Source organism: Lonchura striata, chromosome 6, assembly GCF_046129695.1.
Source record: "Lonchura striata isolate bLonStr1 chromosome 6, bLonStr1.mat, whole genome shotgun sequence".
NCBI lineage: Eukaryota > Metazoa > Chordata > Aves > Passeriformes > Estrildidae > Lonchura > Lonchura striata.
Genome location: NC_134608.1, coordinates 55,639,079 through 55,658,307, shown reverse-complemented (window position 1 = coordinate 55,658,307; position 19,229 = coordinate 55,639,079). Strand labels below are relative to the sequence as shown.

At 39.8% G+C, this 19,229-nt stretch overlaps 1 protein-coding gene across 1 annotated transcript; it reads left to right on the top strand.

The window, feature by feature from the left end:
- The first annotated feature begins 67 nt into the window (after positions 1 to 67).
- NADSYN1 (NAD synthetase 1) lies at positions 68 to 16,948 on the top strand. Its single transcript, XM_021528542.3, has 21 exons — positions 68 to 216; positions 339 to 399; positions 855 to 971; positions 1,808 to 1,861; positions 2,217 to 2,306; positions 3,159 to 3,210; positions 3,991 to 4,079; positions 4,926 to 5,043; positions 5,519 to 5,650; positions 6,145 to 6,219; positions 7,494 to 7,618; positions 7,808 to 7,856; positions 8,416 to 8,518; positions 9,186 to 9,354; positions 9,715 to 9,850; positions 10,576 to 10,682; positions 12,041 to 12,172; positions 12,326 to 12,395; positions 12,966 to 13,094; positions 13,854 to 14,030; positions 16,119 to 16,948. The coding sequence occupies exons 1-21, from the start codon at positions 132 to 134 to the stop codon at positions 16,170 to 16,172; spliced, it is 2,124 nt and encodes a 707-aa protein (XP_021384217.2). The 5' UTR covers positions 68 to 131; the 3' UTR covers positions 16,173 to 16,948.
- Positions 16,949 to 19,229: the final 2,281 nt, after the last annotated feature.

The following is a 19,229-nucleotide window of genomic DNA, read 5'->3' as shown; positions in this document are numbered from 1 at the left end:
GAGGGACCGGGAGGAGGAACCGGGAGGAGGGACCGGGAGGAGGAACCGGGAGCAGGGACCGGCCGCAGCAGGGACCGGCCGCCCCGGCCCGGCGCCGCCCCGGAAGCGGCGGGGAAGACGGCGGCGCCGCCATGGGCCGGGCAGTGACCGTGGCCACCTGCGCCCTTAACCAGTGGGCTCTGGACTTTGAGGGCAACCTGGAGAGGATTCTCAGAAGTGAGTGGCTGCTGTCCCCGGCTGTCAGGAATCCTTTTCCGCTCCCTTCTCTCCCTCCTGCGGCGGGCGGGGCGGCGCAGACAGCGCCTGTTTCACGCAGCGCGCTCCCAACACTCTTCCAGGTATCGACATCGCCAGGAGCAAAGGAGCCCGGTACCGCCTTGGCCCAGAGCTCGAAATCTGGTAAGGGAGCTTTGCTGGCGCTAGGTTGGTGCGATTCCGGTTACCTGTGGAAGAACAGTCGAGAAGAGCATCAGCCCCGTGGTGCTGCAGTGCCCAGAGCCATACTTACCGAATGGCGCTGCAAAGGAAAGCGCTGTAGTCGTGAGCACCGGACTGGGTCTCTTGTCTCGGAAACCTGACTGGTAGCGATAATTTTTAACCTATGCCAGTGAGTTTTCCTCCAGGGGAACTGTAGTGCTTTGATTTCTGCCTGGGCCCAGGCTGCTGTCCTGTAAGGAATATCATGGGGTGATACAGAATGCTGCAGAGTTTTAAATGCAGTAAATAGGGATAGTGTTGACAGCACTCCATCTTCATTTTCTATGTAAATTGCCTGTGTGGGTGAAATGCTCCCTGTCTAAAGTAATTTTGGTTCTCTGGCTGCATTTTTGATTTCTCCTTGTTTCTATACACAGTGGTTATGGCTGCTCAGATCACTATTATGAGTCAGACACACTCTTGCATTCGTTTCAAGTTCTGGAAAAGCTCTTGGAGTCTCCAACTACTCAAGATATTATCTGTGATGTGGGAATGTAAGTTTTTTGTTTGTTTGTTTGTTTTTGTAAACCTGTGATAAAGGGATAAGTTCTTAGGGAATGCTGCTTGTGCCATGCTCTGGATAGTGAGGGCTCTGCACCAAACTGTCAAACTAGGAACTGCACTGCTTTTCCCCTTTTAATTACCATGACCAGGACTGCAACGTGTGGGACACTTTCTGAAATATAATCCTTCCAAAGATTGCTGGTGGCTGATCCCTTCAAGAGAGAAATAGGATAATTGCAGTTATCTATTGGAAACCTTAAAGTCTGATATGTATTGCTATAGGTCAGACTTTGTATGAGGTATAATTTAAAAAGGCTTTATAAATTCACTGTCTTGTGGGAATGCAGGGGCTGCTTTCACTGACAGACATTGTAAACAACATTAAGTGTACGTGAAACTCATTGAAGCCATTGTAAGCCTTGTGCTGACATGGAAGTGTGGCAAATTATATCTGTAAAATTAACATGTTAGAACTGATATAATTGTGTAAAGCTAGTTTGATTTTGAACTAGGTTGGCAGTATCACAGGAGGTCACATTTTTTAAATAACATGGCCCAGCCATGGGGAATCTTCTGGTATGCTCATGTTACTAAGGCTTAGGTAGTAGCTGATATATCTGAGATTGAAAAAATCTGAGTTACTGACTGTGGTGTCAAACTACTACTTTAACTAAAAAAATAGAAGCTAAAACTTCATATATTGTTTTACTTGATTCCCTCTAATGAGGTCTTCTGAGTAGTTTTTGCAGTAAAGTAGATTCTGTAGCTTTTTATAATTTCATTTAGTAATTGTAGTTACTGCATATTTTGGTTCTTACTTTCACAGGCCTGTTCTGCACAGAAATGTTCGCTACAATTGTCGAGTGATCTTTTTGAATAAGTAAGTAGTTCTTGATGTGTTTTGTGAGGTAATATATTCTCTTTTAAGACACCAGTTCAGTCTTCAAGTAAGATTCTTCAGTGCTGGAGTGATGGATTTATCTTCCTGTTAGCTAAAGTTTGAAAGAGATAACTAAGGTTTCTCATTATCTGTTTTTTTCTTTTCTGATTTGTGGAAACTAAATTCCCACTACTTTCTGGAAGAGTTAAAAAAAACTCCTTGAGTCTGCAAGAAACTTTAAAAATGTTACATTATAATAGAAAAAAAGAAGTTGTTCTTAATCAATGTTCATATATAGGCTTGTTTGGCTGTACATCATGTGTAAACTCAGTTTTTCTGTTTTGTTTTATTTAAGGAAGATTCTTCTGATCAGACCAAAAATATCACTGGCAAATGCAGGAAACTACAGGGAACTTAGATGGTTCACCCCATGGAGCAAAGCAAGGTATGCTGGCAACTCTTAAGAATTGTGTTAAAAAACACAGTTTGCCATTTGCAGCCACAGCAACAGGGTTGAAATATCCAGAGCAAATCCTCATTGGCTGCTACAGGGAGAGCAGCAGGACAGAGTCAGCCAAGCTATGTGGTTGTAGGAAGCTTATTGAGCAGTCAAACGCTTGAGTAGCTGAGCTGGAAGAAAAAGTGGGGCTGCTTGATCCTACAGCCAGTGTAAAGTGTCATTTTCCTGGTGTGTGCTTTCTAAGAACAGCCAGCTCAGGACTGGAAAGGGCTGTGTTTATCTCCTGATTGCTGCATCCTGGTACTGAATTGGCAAACACTGAAATGGATGAGCTCTGTCAAAACTTCAACAACTGCAGTGAATGAAAGCTGCCTGCCTTATGATGCTGCAGAACATGTCTGGCACTTGGCTCTGATGCTGTACACTTATCTTGTAGTCAGGGAGGGCTTCCAGCTCGAGGGTCTCAGCAAAGCACTTCTGGTCCCTCCTCTGAGCCCCAGCTGGTTCTGAGCTGCTCGTGTAGTAGCCCTGTAAAAAGAGAAACTTCCACCTGGCATTTGTCTTGCATGGTGTGTTCTTTGTTAGGTCTGCTTGCTAGCCAGGATGGGGCGCTGCTTATCTTGCCTTTCTGAAGCACAGATGTTGCTATCCTAAAATGTCAGCATTTCTGATTAATTCCACAGAAATGTGAAGGTGTTTTTTTCATTTTTTAAACACACACAGCGCTGTACAACTTCAACAGGGTTTCTTTAAGCAGCGTTAGAAGGTGAGATGAGAACCAGTTTATGTCCTGTGATTTATGTAATGATGTATTCACACTCTATAAATTTGATCTAGGCATGTGGAGGAATATTTTCTGCCCAGGATTATTCAGGAAGTGACTGGACAGGTAAGCTGGTTTTTTTGGTGGTTTTTTTGGGGTTTTTTTTGGGGGTTTTTTTTTGGGTTTTTTTTGGTTTTTGTTTGTTTGGTTGGTTTTTTTTGTTTTTTTAATTTAGCATCTTTCAGATTCAGCAATTAAAAACTGTAGTCTCCAAAATTTTGCTGCCAGACATGTTGTGGATTCATATGTTTTAGGATGGTTCTAAATTGTAAATTGCATTAAATGAGAGCATAATTTAACATTATTTAAGTTAGTATGTGGTAGCAAAGCAAGTAAATTTTAAATCTTCCTCAGTTATTTGAACATACAGAACCTTGATTGCCATATTTTGCACAATTTTGGTAGAGTTTATCTGTGCTTAAGACTAGAATTGAGTATGTGTTTTTAGGTTAAAAAAATTAAATTTAAAATTGTTTAAACCTTACTTGTTCAGAAGGATCTAAAATTTATGTTAGTTCCCATTAAAGCATGAGTGTGATTCCAAACAACAGACAGTCTCTGTTTTGTAGATTGTTTAATTCTTGTCCTTAATCAAAGCACTGCATCTGAATACTACTGAAATTAAAACATGAAATTTCAATCATTCCAGAAATTTGCATTTCAGATTTTTTTTTTACTCCTACTTGATATGAAATGAAAGAAGGTATAATGTGATTGATACTGTGTCACTAATTTCACATAAGTAAGCATTCAATTTTTATATTTTCTTAAGATTTGTAGTTAAGTTTTTGAATTGAACAGCTTATTCTACTGCATATGTGTAAGAATGTTCTTGCTTTTCCTCAGGAAACTGTTCCTTTTGGGGATGCAGTGCTGGCAACCAAGGACACATGCCTAGGGGCAGAAATATGTGAAGAACTCTGGGCACCAAACAGGTAAAGGAGAAAAGGAAATAAATGTAACCTAAAACATACATTGGTGCTGCCTGAAATAAATGTTTGAAGAGATCTGCTTATTATTCTATGTAATTTATCTTTCAGAAAGTGCCAGTAAGATAAAATATAATTAGGAGCAACAAATACATCACGGGGAAGATGTCATTAGGCTAGGTGCAGGATGGCAAAGAAATGTTGGTTGTTAAACTAAATCAACTTGAAACAGGAAGGTAGGGGAAAAATACCAAAAAGAAGTAGAATGAGAAGAGTGACCCAAGGAAATAAATGACAGGTAACTCTGGTGCTCACATTCCTGATACTTTTCCAAATCTCCCAGTTACATTAATTTCCTTGTAACTGCAGAAGATGTGGTGTTTTGAAGATGTGATTTTTTTTTTTTTTAGTGTTTATTTCTTATGACATTGGAAAAATAAAAAAAAAAAAAAGCAATAAAAATCCTCTCCTTGTGGTTCTGTTTTTGGATTTACTAAGAGACAAGGAAAATGGGACAACTGACTTAGCAGTGTATATCCATGTTGCCCTTTCAGACCAAGATTATGTTTTCTCTCTTTCTTTGAGACCTGGCCTTCTATAGAGTAGAAGGCATTTTATTTAGAACAGACTGAGCAATAGCCCTCCTGACCTCTGCAGCCACTGCTGGTTTTTGACAGAAGAGTTGGGCAATGCAAGAAAAAAGAAAGTTTTGAAAGCCCTATCCTTGTTTGAGCTGAGACATGCAGAAAACTGACAGTGACATAGATATTTCTGTTTGTCAGTGATTTTTAATGACATTTGCAGTTTTCACAGCACAGTAGTGATTTATTTTTGTGCCTTTTGCCTTGACAGCCCTCACATTGAGATGGGACTTGATGGTGTGGAAATTTTCACCAACTCTTCCGGGAGTCACCACGTGCTGCGGAAAGCTCATGCCCGGGTGGATCTGGTGAATTCTGCCACAGCAAAGGTGTGGAAAGTTCTGTTTGTTTGAAAAATGAGAAGACATTTATTATTTGCTCTGTAATCCTATCTAACAATGATGGGAACAAAAGTAAAGCAATGAGTGTACATTACACTGTGAAAAAGATGCTTTGTCATTGTAATTTAAAATGCTTTGTTTATATTTAACAGTATCTGCTTTCTCCTCTAATATCCAAACACAGCTGTCATCACCTTCCTGCTTTTCTCAACCTCAATTTGAACTCAGAATTTCAATTTAGAAGTGCAGCTCTCTCTCTTTGGGTTGAGGGAATGACTCTTGTTACTCATAGTGACTCCTGTCAGGAGAGGATTCCAGCCATAAATTATTCTCAATGTAAAGGGAGAGGAAATTTGTAAGAAGGGCAGGAACAGAGAAATAACATTTTGATTTTTAACATCCTGTCAGGTGCTACATTCTGAACAGTTTTTTTCTCTTCCCTGCATGTTTGTTTCCCTGGCAGAATGGTGGTATATATATATTAGCAAATCAGAAAGGCTGTGATGGTGATCGTCTCTATTATGATGGTTGTGCCATGATTTCCATGAATGGAGAAACTGTTGCACAAGGATCCCAGTTCTCACTCAATGATGTGGTAATGTATTCACCTCATACTGCTAGGACACTTATGCTCAACACTTCCCAGATATTCCAGACTAAAAAAGGTGTATTTTAATTATTATTCAGCTAGATCTGAGTGTTTTCCTAGTCAGATTACCTACAGTAGCTCTCCTGCTTTTGTGAGGAAGGAAGAATTGTCACAGTGGAAGAACTTAATGAAAACAATTTTGTATGCAGTCACTATGAGGAGGAGAGACCCTGTTAATTGAGATTATCTTATTTAAAGGAAGAAAGGGCAAAGACTGCAATGTTCTAATTAAGACCCAATTTTGTGGACACAAGCTTTCACTTTGATTTTAGAAAACAGTAGATTTGTCATCTAGCTTTCCTCATGTTATGTGCAAGCTCCATCACTTTCCCCAGTAACGTTTCTTGCCTTTTCCTTTGCCACAGCTGATGCTGAATCTTTTGCCAAGCATTGTTTATCTGTTTGTGTAGAGTGATCTGATGTTGAAAACCTTTCCACAGGAGGTGCTGGTTGCCACTCTGGACCTGGAGGATGTTCGAAGTTACAGAGCAGAGATTTCATCTCGCAACTTGGCAGTAAGAACTCTTTGTGTTTGTAAACTGTGCTAAGTTTGAATAGTAATTTGTTATGGTTTGACACTGGCACGATGCCAGTGCCTCTATGAAAATGTAATCTCTCAAATGAATGCTGTGAAATGCAATCGAGAGCAGAGCAAAGCAGGCCCAAGCTTAATAGAAGGAAAAAAAACTTTATTAAGCTACTACTATAAAAGAAAAAAAAGAAAGGGAAAAAAAGGGTCCCCATGGTGACCCTTCTCCTTTCCATGACCAGTGCTCTCACCACCAATGCATGGATGGACAGACTGCTTTTAGGATTTTTCCTTTCAAGGATGTCCTGCCAAGGGGGGAGAAAACAACAGTTCAGTTTTTCATTTTTTGGGACCACAGTCCTCCCTCCATTTTTCCCTGGGGCCAGGGGCCCAAGAACAGAGATCTTCTCTTCTCCTTCTTTGAGGACAGAGGGCACCACCACAAACCCCCTGATTTTTTCTCTGTTCGTTCCACTTCTGTCTTTTCCCAGATAAAGCAGGTCTCTTGACTCACTGGCATCCTCCTAAAATACAGTCTCTCTTGGAGGAGAAAAAAATTGGTTCAGTTTTGTGGCCAACACGGAAAAGTCCAGCCAAAAGCCACTCCTTGTCCCCCTCCCATCTAGAATTTCTCCTTCTAACATCCCAGGGTCCAAGGTGTCTCTTTTCCTCTCTTTCAAACTGAGGAGGGGAAAAAGAAATTCACAAAGCTTTAATTTCTCAAGGAAGGGTTAAAAGTCCAAACTCCCAGGATGGCTCGATGCCCAGACTCCGGCTCCCACACGGCTGGGCACCTTGCAGCCCCCCCCTCCTCCTTCCCCACGGTGAAACTGCTGACAAAAACTGCTGGTGTCTTTCTCTCTCCCTCTCAGGAGAGAAACTCTGGTGGGGGGAATGGAGACATCCCAGATTTCCTCCACCCTTCCATCTGCAGGGGCCAGCCCGGTTCCCGTCCCTCCACCTTGGGCCCACCTCAGTCAGGCCATGAGCTTTCCCCTGCTCTGACCGGAGCCAAAGAGAGCGAGTTCTGGGAATTCTACTTTTAACCCCTCTGTGTTCTCAGAAGCATGTCTACCTTCAAGTGATCAATATCCAAATTAACCTCTTCTTTCCAGAAAAATTCTTTTTCCGTGTCAAACCACAGCATCGTTGGATGTAAGAAGTATTTGCATGCCTTGATTTTCACGGTATCTTAGCTGATATTTTTTTTAAACTGTGTTAAAATTGGTGTCTTCTGAATTCTTCTGTATTATTGCTTAGGCAAGTAAAGTGAATCCTTATCCCAGGATAAAAGTGAACTTTGCTCTGTCGTGTCCTGATGATTTAGCTGTTCCTACTTGTATGCCAATCCAGTGGCGACACCACAGTCCTGAGGAGGAGATCAGGTAATCAAATGCTGCATCTGTTGCTTGAAAATTATTTTGATTTTAAAAAAACCCTCCAAAACTCAAAGAAAGAGATAAACATAAGATGTTGTTCAGATTTAAGTAAAGGAAACTCTCATTGGAAGACCGCAGTAAATATGTTGACTTGTTCTAACCTTCTTAGAACAATCATGTGTTGTGTAATTTCAGCCTTGGACCTGCATGTTGGCTCTGGGACTATTTAAGGCGCAGCAAACAGGTAAGAACAACTGGGTTTGTTTTTCCCGTGGCATACACAGCTACTTTTTTGCACAGGCACAATCAAAATTGTTTTTCTGTGCTGCTGGTAACCCAAACTGATCTTAGTCCAAGGTGCAGAGTCTGAGTTTTTCACTGGTAGCTCAGTCAGACTTAAAAATTGTATTCCAAGTGTGACTTCAGTATGCTCTGTGCACCCTTCCCTTAGGAATTGCAGCAGAGTGACATGAAGTAGTTATTCAGTGTAATAGTAAAGTATATATGAAAAATGTAATCCTTTTTTTAGCATTTCTGTCTTGCTAGAGGGTAAAGACAACTGGAAGTTTTTCTAGACAAAGGGTTTTACAGTGACTACTTGTTTGATTGCCCAGTTGATGAGAGTTTCAGAGGATTTGCTCTGGGTGGTTTCTGTTTCTCCCCAGTACAATATAAGCCTTGAACAACATAAAGCCTTGAACAATGCCTGTCATTTTTCTACTGGAGTGTGTTTCTGAGTAGTACAATACGTATTTTTTTTCTAATTTTACTGTGTGGAACCTCTTCCTTGCTCTGTTTCTAAGGCAGGGTTTCTCCTACCTCTGAGTGGTGGAATTGACAGCTCTGCTACAGCTTGCATAGTGTATTCCATGTGTCACCAGGTTTGCCTGGCAGTCAAGAATGGCAGTAAGTAGGTCTGTGTGGCTGGCCATCTGTGTTTACTAATGGTTATGGATAAGTTAATATTAGCTGGATGGAGTAGCTGCAAGAGCTTATTAATGGCAGACCCTTTTTGTGTCATTCTAATGGAGTCCTTTGTATCTCTTCAGAAATTCCAGTGAAAATGTGTGTCCAGATTCAGATTCTCTGAATTGGCATAATAGTTTCCATTTTGAGTTTAAGAATTGGATGTGGAACTCAGACTCTTTTCTGTCTAGACGATTGTTCAAATGTTGGCTGATGCAGTCTTCAATTTATTCTTAGAATTTTCCCCTTCTATTAAAAGCAGCACTACAGTGCATGGTTAGGAATGGTTTAATTTCTTTTAGTTCTGGCTTTAAGCAGACTTCATGCTTTTAGCTAAGTCTTTGTACATACTGGATCATGTTTTCTATGAAGATTCTTCAGTAGATCTAAGGGATTTAAAATTTCTGTGCTCAAAATCGGGAGCAAAATTGGTAATTCTTTTATTTGATAGATGAAAATTTTTTTGGGACATTAGATGTAGTCATTTGTCATGGGCACTGTAAAGCTGAATTGGAATACAAAGGATGTACAAGCTATTTGCATATCTTGCAAAGGGAGGAGCACAATAATTTCCACTCCTGTTCTGTTTCTTCTGCTCTGTTCTCAGATGCAGATGTGCTGGCTGATGCACGCAGGATTGTGAATGATGAGACCTACATCCCTGAGGATCCTCAGGAATTCTGCAGGCGTGTCTTCACCACGTGCTACATGGCTAGTGAGAACTCCTCCCAGGATACCTGCAACAGGGCCAAACTGCTGGCTGAGCAAATAGGCAGGTACAAGCTCAGAAAGTGGTGGGAAAAACCAGCATGTTCTGGCAAAGACTTACATCTAAAACATTCAGTCTTAAAAAGGGGAAAAAAATAAGAGAGGAATAGGAGGTGGGTTAAGTAGGAATGCTACAGGTAGTATTACTAAAGTGTTAAAGTGAGGCAGACTTAGAAGCATTTGGCAAAGGACATGGAATTTTGGAAACAGACTCTGAAAAGTGTTATTCTTTCCTAATTTTCTTCCTACCAAATCTGAGAGTTTAGCAGCTTTAAAGCCTCATTTGATGGGTGGAATTTTGGTGTTTTTTTCTGTTTTATATAGTCAGATTGTGCTGGCTGAGTCACTTGTGCTTGAATTCTTCTCAGCTACCACATCAACCTGAACATAGATGTGGCTGTGAAAGCTGTTGTGGGGATCTTCAATGTGGTGACAGGTCGAACTCCCCGGTTTTCTGTCTATGGAGGGAGTAGCAGAGAGAACCTGGCACTCCAGAATGTGCAGGTATGTGTCCTGTAGGCTGAATCGGGCCACACTCTTTTGGTTCTGTGGGTTTTGGGTTGATTTTTTGGTTTTCCAACCTAACCATCAATTCTGCTTTAGTTCCGAGTGTTGGTTATCCTGTTTGATAGCTTTTGTTAATTTGAGGAACTCGATCTTTCTCTCTCTGTTACTGGACAAATCCAGCTGTTTGCTCTGGAAGCAAACATTGAATTCTTTGTCAGCTTTTTGGTAGCAGGAGAGGTTTAAGTCACAGGGGAGTCTGGATATTGGCTTAACATCACCCACAATTGCTGCTGGAGCTGAAGGCTGGATCCCAGGCATTGTTAGAAAAATTGTTTCAAAATGGGGACAAAAGCAAAGTAAACTTTTTGCAAATGTTTTCTATTAGACTAGAGGGATTTATTTACACTATAAAAGAATACGGTTTATCTGCATGCTTCTTCCATCATGGATCCTTGTTAGTGCTATCAGAGGTAGCAGATGGCACCTACTCCCCAATTTGCCATTGGCCAGGAGAAACTTCCTCAGTTTGTGGCAGTAGCTGATACTGAACCTGGATTTCCTGAGTGTGCTCAGCAATTTCTCCGAAAGACTATCCTTCCTGCAGTCATGCTTACCCTGCCCCCATTTTGTTCTTCATGAGCTTGTTTAGACAACTGATTAATGACTGGAGAGAAATCACTCTGCTATGTAAATTTTGCTTTCCTTTTCATTTTGCTTTGCAGGCTAGAATAAGAATGGTCCTTGCCTACCTGTTTGCTCAGCTGACACTGTGGGCTCGTGGGATGCCAGGGGGACTGCTGGTGCTGGGATCAGCCAATGTGGATGAAAGGTTGGTAAAAATTGAGAATCCAAACCCATGTGAAACAGGTCACTGTCATGTCCTGCAACTCTACCAAATATCACTGTAGATTGACTCAGAAGAGGTAACAACCTAAGTAAGAATGCACTGGTAACAGTGAAATCAATGAAAATAGTTAAATCGGCTTGAGTGGGAAATGGTGTATTTTTCAGAGGTTTAGCCCAAAGGATTGTTATAGCTTTCCCATAAAATTCTGTTGTCAGTAGAGCTTACCTGTGCATTCCTTAGGCTAACTTCCCAATTTGTTGAATTTTCAGTAACTGCATTAGGAATGAGAATGTGAACTTTGAGCTGAAAAACCAGCTTAAAATCTGGAGTACTGTTACTAGAGCTAGCATTTGAAGATTAAAACAATCCCTGTAAAACTGTGGGAGTGGTAACCTCTAAAGCTGTGAGCTGGTTGTGTGGATGTTTTGAGATTTATTGTTTTAATTAGCACAATGTTTTAACTGTTTTGCCCATATTGCCTTAGCATGGACAGTTTTGCAGTGCTTTATGATTGTTTAAAGTTATCATCTGAAAATTTCAGGGCTTTAGGATAACCCTGTGTTCTGGTTTGAAAAGCAAAACCAGTGAGAGGCTCAAAGTCAGAAATACAATTTATTAGAAAAAAGGGAACAAAGAACCAAATACAATAGCACAAAAGAAGAACCACTGATAGAGTTAGAGATACAATCTGATACTTGCTGGCTAGAGCAGTGGTAGCAGATATGGTTCTGTCCAAGCTGTGGTCCTGTAGACTGATGTAGTTTCCTTCTGGAGGTCTGGTGTAGAGAAGGTCTCAGCTGTTCCTCTTGGAAGAGGGGATCTGTAGAAGGGTGTAGTTTTCTCTGAAGATCTGGTGATGGGCCTGATCTTCCTCTGGGAATCCAGCAGAGAGGAAGACTGCTTCTCTGGGAATCCAGCGAAGGGCTGCCCCTGATATCCCAAAAATGCTGATTTCATGAAGGTAAGGATGCTTGACTCCTCCCTCTGGGTGGAGCATCTCACCATGGGATGATGTAACTTTACTGGTCATGCAGTGAGTCATTCAATGGCCCATTAACACAAGATGTCTCCCCAGAGGGAGACATTGTTCTTGGAAGAGATAAGAAAACTGCCCAACCTCCAACAGATGGCAAATAGAACACATGCTTATTTTACAAGCCAGGACACCCTGCTGCAGTTAAACATGTTGTCCTTTAGTTATAAATACGTTATTAATCTGCAGTCTGTTTCTCCCTTTCTTCATGCTGCATATAAATTCTCTATAGTGTCAAGGATTATAAATTATGCTGCAGTTACATTATTATTAACTGTTGCTGTATAAAATTTCCTGTTTTGCTCAGTCTCCGTGGTTACTTGACCAAGTACGACTGCTCCAGTGCTGATATCAACCCCATTGGTGGCATCAGCAAGACTGATTTGAAGAACTTCATTCATTACTGCATTGAAAATTTCCAGCTCACAGCCCTCAGGAGGTGAGCAATGATTGAGTGACTGTGTTTGTTCATTCCACTGGAGGAACTATCTGAGCCAGGTGCTTCATTTTTGGGATGAAGCGCTGTTTTAACAAACCAACACTAATAAGACTGCATGGAATCCACGTTTTTCCTTTTTCCTCTCCCTTACAGTATCATGTCAGCTCCACCCACTGCGGAATTGGAGCCCCTGGTGGATGGACAAGTGGCTCAAACTGATGAGGTAATAATGGGCAGTGCCTTTAAAATGCTTTAAGCCTTCCCCCAAAATCTGGGGTTTGTCCCATAGGTGTATGTAACCATGCTTTCTGACAGGCATGTTATAAACAGTCTTAAAGCTGCCAACATTAATTCCCCACACTGTTCACAATAGTTGACAATAGTTTCCAAAACAGCAAATTAATTTTCGAACTATTTTATACTTTTGGACACTTAGAAGGATGAGTATTGTAAAATGCAGTTTGTTTTATGGTTTTTTTAATATCAAAAGAAAGTCAGGGCCTTGCTGCTATAAAAATGACTGGTGGCAAAGCACTCTTCTGCCCACATCCTTCTCTTTGCTATCCCTTTGGAGAGGACAGATAAAACTACCTCTGTGGCCTCCAATCTCCCAGTTCAGAGAGATTCCAGTGGGTTTCTTTTATTTCTCCTCATAGTATTACTATGTCTTTTTGACTTTGACAATTTCATTTTGGTGTTTCTTTGATTTAACTGGGTTGTTTTAATTGCTTCATGAAAGTATTAATTAAAATTTGCACAGATTTTCTTTGACATTCTGTGTGCCTGTTTTCAGGAAGATATGGGGATGACATATGCAGAGCTCTCAATGTATGGGAAATTAAGGAAAATTGCAAAGGCTGGACCATACAGTATGTTCTGTAAGCTGATTAATATATGGAAGGAAATTTGTACACCAAGAGAGGTAATGTCACCCTGATTCTTAAGATATTTTAAAGCTTTCTGAGTTTACATTCTGTTGGAGAACTTTCCCACACAATTTCTGTAAACAACATATTGTTTACATTCTTTTATGGGGGTGGAGAAACTTGATGTACTAGTAATTTGTCCAGTGTCTTTGGAGAAGTGGCCCATTCACTCTCCAATCTAATGTCACCTTTGGGAAAGTAAAAAAGTCGGAGTCAGAAAATAAACTTTCTTCTTTACCTTGCAAATAGCAGGTAGCTCACGTCGTGCTTTCATTTGTCCTATAGCGACAAGGTAATATACCAAAGAGAAAAAAATATAAAATAGTTTAATGCTTTTGCCAAAATAAAGTATGTTTGGTGAAAGGTCAGGTTCCTTTTAACTGAAAGTAATAGTTTAATTATTTTGTGTTTAGAGATTATTCTACAGTTGCAGCAGAATATGTTGGAAAAGCTGGTCTGCATCTCTTAAATGGAGCTTGCTGTCTTGTGCTGCAAATTTTTAAAACAGTTGTTAATTGGGTAATTTGAAAACAATTACTTCAGAATTACACCTCAGGGAAAATTGTTCTCTAAAATACAGATGACCAACTACTGTTGAAGCCTTTTGTTATGTGTTCTGAGACTCGTGCTTTGAAAGAATATCTGGACCATGTCAAGATAGAAAAAAGTCTCCAAAATACTGTGCTCCTCTCAATTTTTAAATTAAAATACTAAGAAACTTCATCTAGTTAAAAGCTATGTTCCTTGTACACCAGGTGGCATTCAAGGTTAAGCATTTCTTCAGGATGTATTCAGTCAACAGGCACAAAATGACCACCCTCACTCCTTCCTACCACGCTGAAAACTACAGTCCAGATGACAACCGTTTTGACCTGAGGCCTTTCCTCTACAACACCTCGTGGTCCTGGCAGTTCAGGTGTATAGACAAACAGGTAAATCTGCTTCTGGAATGATCTTGCATTGAAATTATTCAAAGTGGGTCAAGCCTGGTTCCAGTGAATCTCCAGTAAAACACAACTAACATTTAGGGTAGCAGTTATTACAGAAATAGCTCTGATTGTTCCTTTCACACAACTGTGATGTTAAATCCCCTGATTTCAGTGTAGGCTGTTTAGGTTATTTTTTGTCATACTGCTATGAAAATAAGAACAAGAAAAAAAAAAAAAGAATTGGTGTACTGAGGAGAGAAAGTAATAGGTGTATCCAGACTCATGAAGTCCTGTGGTAATGGGAGAAACAAGCTTTTGTGTTTTGGTTTCAGTTCAGGGCCTGTCTTAAGGGATCTGCTGAATTGCAGAATTAAGACTTTACCTACATCAGCGTGGAGAAAGCCAGTGTAAGAGGCAGCAATTCACTTCTCCCACCTGCTTCTGCATCAGTTCCTTTTTTGAAACTCAAGTTAGCTGACTCACAAAGTCACGTTTGCTCAAACACAGAAGCAGTAATGGTACCGTGCTCAGTTTGAGCACTGAGATGGGGAGGGGCCCAGGCGATTATTGGAACCATGCTTAAGCCACTCCTTCAAACTTATTTTTAATGCCTCTTTTATGGCACATATGCTGGGGTGAAGAATTTTAGCACCCCTTAAAGTTTTTTCTGCCAGAGATTTTTTTTCTGCCAGTTGCTTTTAAAACTATGTTTATACATGTAATAAAATACTAATTCCTTCATCTGTGAAATGCCAGACATGTTGTAATAGTATTTTACTACCTTGAAACCTGGGATAAAAGCTACTATGTGCAGTACTTTATTGTAAAGTATGTATAGTGGGGGATTTTTTTACATTATATTGAACTTTTTTCCACCGAAGTCCAGGAAAAAAGTTATCTTGGTCTGAGTGGGAGTCAGGCAAAATATTTTTGTAGGGTCTGGACCAAAATAAAATTATTTTATGCTTACAGTAAATGTGATTAAGATCTTTTAATGATGCAGATATTGTTGCATTCTATAACTAAATTTGTATGTAATAGCAGTTGTGCTCTGCAAGGATAGTGGCAACTTATTCCTGGAAACCACGAGGCAAGTTTGTGGAAGATTTTATTGAGTAGATAAGAGTAGCCTGAACTGATAACTCCTACAGCTCTTTGCAAGACTGAAAAATAATAACTTGCAGTGGTTTGAGTCAAATCTGCCCTATTCAAGGAAAGGAATACAGGAAGAGTTTCCTCTTACTGTAGGTGTTCAGCACAATTGTAATTCTGAAGAGAATCACTCTAGGACAGTGTCCCACTGATGATTCTGCTCCTGGGACTCAATCTGCACGTAAGATTTTTCTGGCATAGTAACAGGACTGTGAAAATATGGCATAAACTTGACATAAAATCCACTTTTACTTAGGTAATGCCAGGTTTTCCTATAGGAGAGTCATGTTGCAGCTCAAGCTCATTTGTGAATTGAAACAATTTGGAGTGCTAATGATAGAGAAATCTGTTGGATTTGTAGAAAGTACTTTTCTGCTTTGGATGTCTGTAGTGTAGTCAAGTCAGTTTAGTTATCCATCCATTTTTAGTGCAAACTTCCCTTTGCATTTGCTGTAGAAGGAACAGGGGTAAAATGAATTTAAGATCATAGCACTTGCTGGGAATTACCAGATTTACTCTTGGAGTCTTCATGTCATTCAGCTCTACCTGGCCAGGGGGTTTTGCAACAACCCTTGGAACTCTGGCAATGCTGTCTGTAGCTTCTGCCTTGGAGCTGTGTCTGAAGTAAAGGATTTGTGGTCAGAGCACCAATGATGCACTTCCAGGTGCCAAAATATTCACTGGGATTTTAATAGCTGCCATAATTTGAAGGAACTGTGATGCAGCTCAGAAGAAAGCTGGCACATCTGCTTGTAAGGATGAGATATCTGCAGGCCATTTTCTGCTGTTTCCAGTGTTACACCATAAGATTAGATGCATTTGGTCAAACCAAAAGATTTGTCCGCTTCATAAAAACCTGATCTTTGCGTGTCTCTTTTACATCCAGTAGGAAGAAGAAGCTTATTTTTGCTACTGAGTTGTTTTCTTTTTTACTTGCAGGTATCCAAGCTAGAAAAAAAGGAAGGAATTTCTTTAGTTGAAGATACGGACTGACTTCCTGTCTTGTTAAACTGTGGAAATTAATTTGTCAAACAGAATGTTCAAAACTGGATTATACTGTGATAATGAGCACGGATGACCTGCTTAACAGTTCCTGAGCTGACTGTTGTAATAATTTTTTTAAATTGACTCCCTCTTTTACACCCAAATATACTTAAACTGTAGTTTGGCTAAGAGATCATTTATTAAGGATTTTCTTCAGCTTCTTGAGTTAATTGCCTTTAATTCAAAATATTTGGATAATGGTAAATAAACCCAGGATAGTCTTTTGTTTGGTTCTGATAATTCAGATATGACTTTTGAGTAACATCCAGCTGAATGTGTAAAATTTTAACAGTTCTGGCATGTGCCATTGAGGGGGAGAAACTCACCTTACTTTGCAATAAACCTGTAATTTTGTCATGCTAATTCACTCAGTTCCTATTCTGCATGTTTTTTTATTTACCTGGCCCTGGCTTTGTAGACTGGTCCAGTGTTTTGAGTGGCCACAAAGTCAAACTTGGCAAGGTATTGGAAGCACGTCTGTCTTGAAGCAGATGGGTAATCTTCATGTTAGTGGGGTCAGATTTAGAATTCAGCTTCTTGTTTTGCTGAATATTGCAGAATGAAGTATAAAACCACTGTCCTCTGAGCTCAATTACAGTGTTACCCACATCCCACCTACAGTTTGCAAAAACTTAATTTTTAACTTCATGGAGCAATAAAAAAGGATAGGCTTATTCCTTTGTCTAGTTCTATATTGCCAAGTTGTATAAAGACATGAAAGCCAATGATGTAAAGTGTCATTACTAACATCCTTTACAACTGATCCTTCTAGTCTTTTAACCACATTAGTAACATAAGCAGAATGTGTAATTAAATTAAAAAGTTGTGGAAAGAGCTGAAAACCCCAAACCACACGGGCAAGTTCAACAATTTGAGGAGATCTTTCTATTATTTGGACATCTGATTCCCAAGCTTTAGTTGTTTGGTTCAACCAAGTTATGACAGATTTGTGACTTTTGCCTGATCCATCAGTGAAGAGAGTTATTACATTTAAAGGTTCTTCACTTAATATAGGTTATCTCTAAAACTCAATTTTACCTGCAATAATTAGTGAGCTAGGTAATGAACAGAACAAATACCTGGGAAATCATCAGAATTTTGCATTGCCCAATCAAGATAATATTTTTTCAATGGTAAATAGATAACTGCAAATTCTTGACCTGCTAAATGTAACAGTCTTGCTCTGGCCCTCATTACAATTTGTGCTATCATCTCTAAAACTGTAAAAATTGTTTTTGAAACCTGTTGGGAAGAAAAACCCATTCTCTTGTCAACAAAGGATTTCTCTCAGAAGGGTGCCATTGAAAGATGAAACCATCAAGTCACATTTTTTAAAAAAGGAAGTCCATGACCTCAGAAGGTCATGAAGCAACCTCCAGGAGTCCAATGTCTTCTTGTGGATGATGAATACTGGTGAATTCCAGGGACTCTTCGTGAGTGTGATGTGACTTTGCCGTAATTGTTCCTTTACCAATCTTTTAAGGATATTTAATTTTTTCTCTGTTAAAGGTCATTGATCAATTCATATAGGATGATCAGCTTTCCAGTTTAGCTTTAAAGTGGCAGGTTTTGATGTGGTTTCCATCACAGTTCTACTTCCAGTTTTGCTCCCCATTGGAACAGGAGGTCTTTCCCCCAGACAGTGAAAGGCTTCTGAACAACAAAAGGATGCACTGTTGCTGTCTTTCCTTCAGGACCATTAATGTTAATCATGGACGCACTTTGCAAACACACAGTAGCACCTCCAATCCCTGTGAGGGAACCTGCAGGAGCTACCAAATCCCAATCATAGCACCAAAACCTGTGAGTAATTACAGCGACATCTGCACTGCTATATAGCATACCTGTAATATAAATTGTTTTATCACAATGAGTCAAACTACAAATCAATTTTGGTTGGCTGTGGTCCAAACATTGCAGCCAAAAGACCTGTACCAAATGGCACAGACATAATTGAATTCTCTGTAAAGTAGTTTTGCTTAGGTGTATTAGTGGGTAAAAGAAATGCAATAGCTATAAGTGTTTTTGGTGGAATTATCTTAGGAATTAAGTGCAAGAGCTAAAATTACTAACTCCTCACTACAGTTTACTAAAACAACAGCTGAAAGGACTGAAAGTCCCAAAATTTTGTTGCTGGCTTTGCCTAGAATAAAAAAATCTTGTCTTTGTTGAAAAAAATTGATAATTCCAGTAGAAATGCTTTCATAACAAAAAAATATTTAAAAGGTGTATCAATTTTGAGGAGGCCAATTCTAGCCTTCCATTTGGGAATTCCAGCTGGGGCTATTTGAGGAGTGGTTGACTGAGGGATACATGACTGAGGTACCAATACCATTTGACTGTAAGGAGGTACCACTACTTGTGTCAAAGCGCGGCTCTTTTTTTAGTTTAATGACAAAGGTTTCCCATCGATGTCAAATTGAGAGTGACAGTTCTTACAAGATGCTTCCCTTTTTGACATCAAGGGCAAATAGGAAGTTGTTTAGATTGGATTGTTTTTGTAGGACAATCCCTTTTCACATGTCCTGGTTTCTCACAAGCAAAGCACCAAGCCTTTTTATCTGAGTTCAACTGTACAGTACCAACAGATTTTTCAAAAATTTTTGTGTTTCTACGGCTTGTTTGACCGTTTGTTGTTTCAAATTTTCTCCCAAAGCTTTTGCCAAATTATCTCCCAATGTTTTTCCTAACTTTTCTTGAGATTTTCTTGTGCTTTCTAAAAGTATTACCTTGCACATTAGCAAGATGTTGTGGAGAGATGAGCTTACTGCAAGCTGTTAGCATCTGTGTTACAGTTGGAGGCTGATCAGGTAAAGTTAAAACAATTGTTTTACATTCTTATAAGTTCTTTGATATCATGGTGAGAAGGAGTTTTGTATTGTGGATTTACATCATTATGACAAAGGCAAGGAAGAGTTCATCTGAATCCAAAATTTTTCTCTAAAAAGAGCAGGGGGTTGCCCAAAGGAGGCTGTGAACCTGTGGGAAGCCCATGCTGGAGCAGGT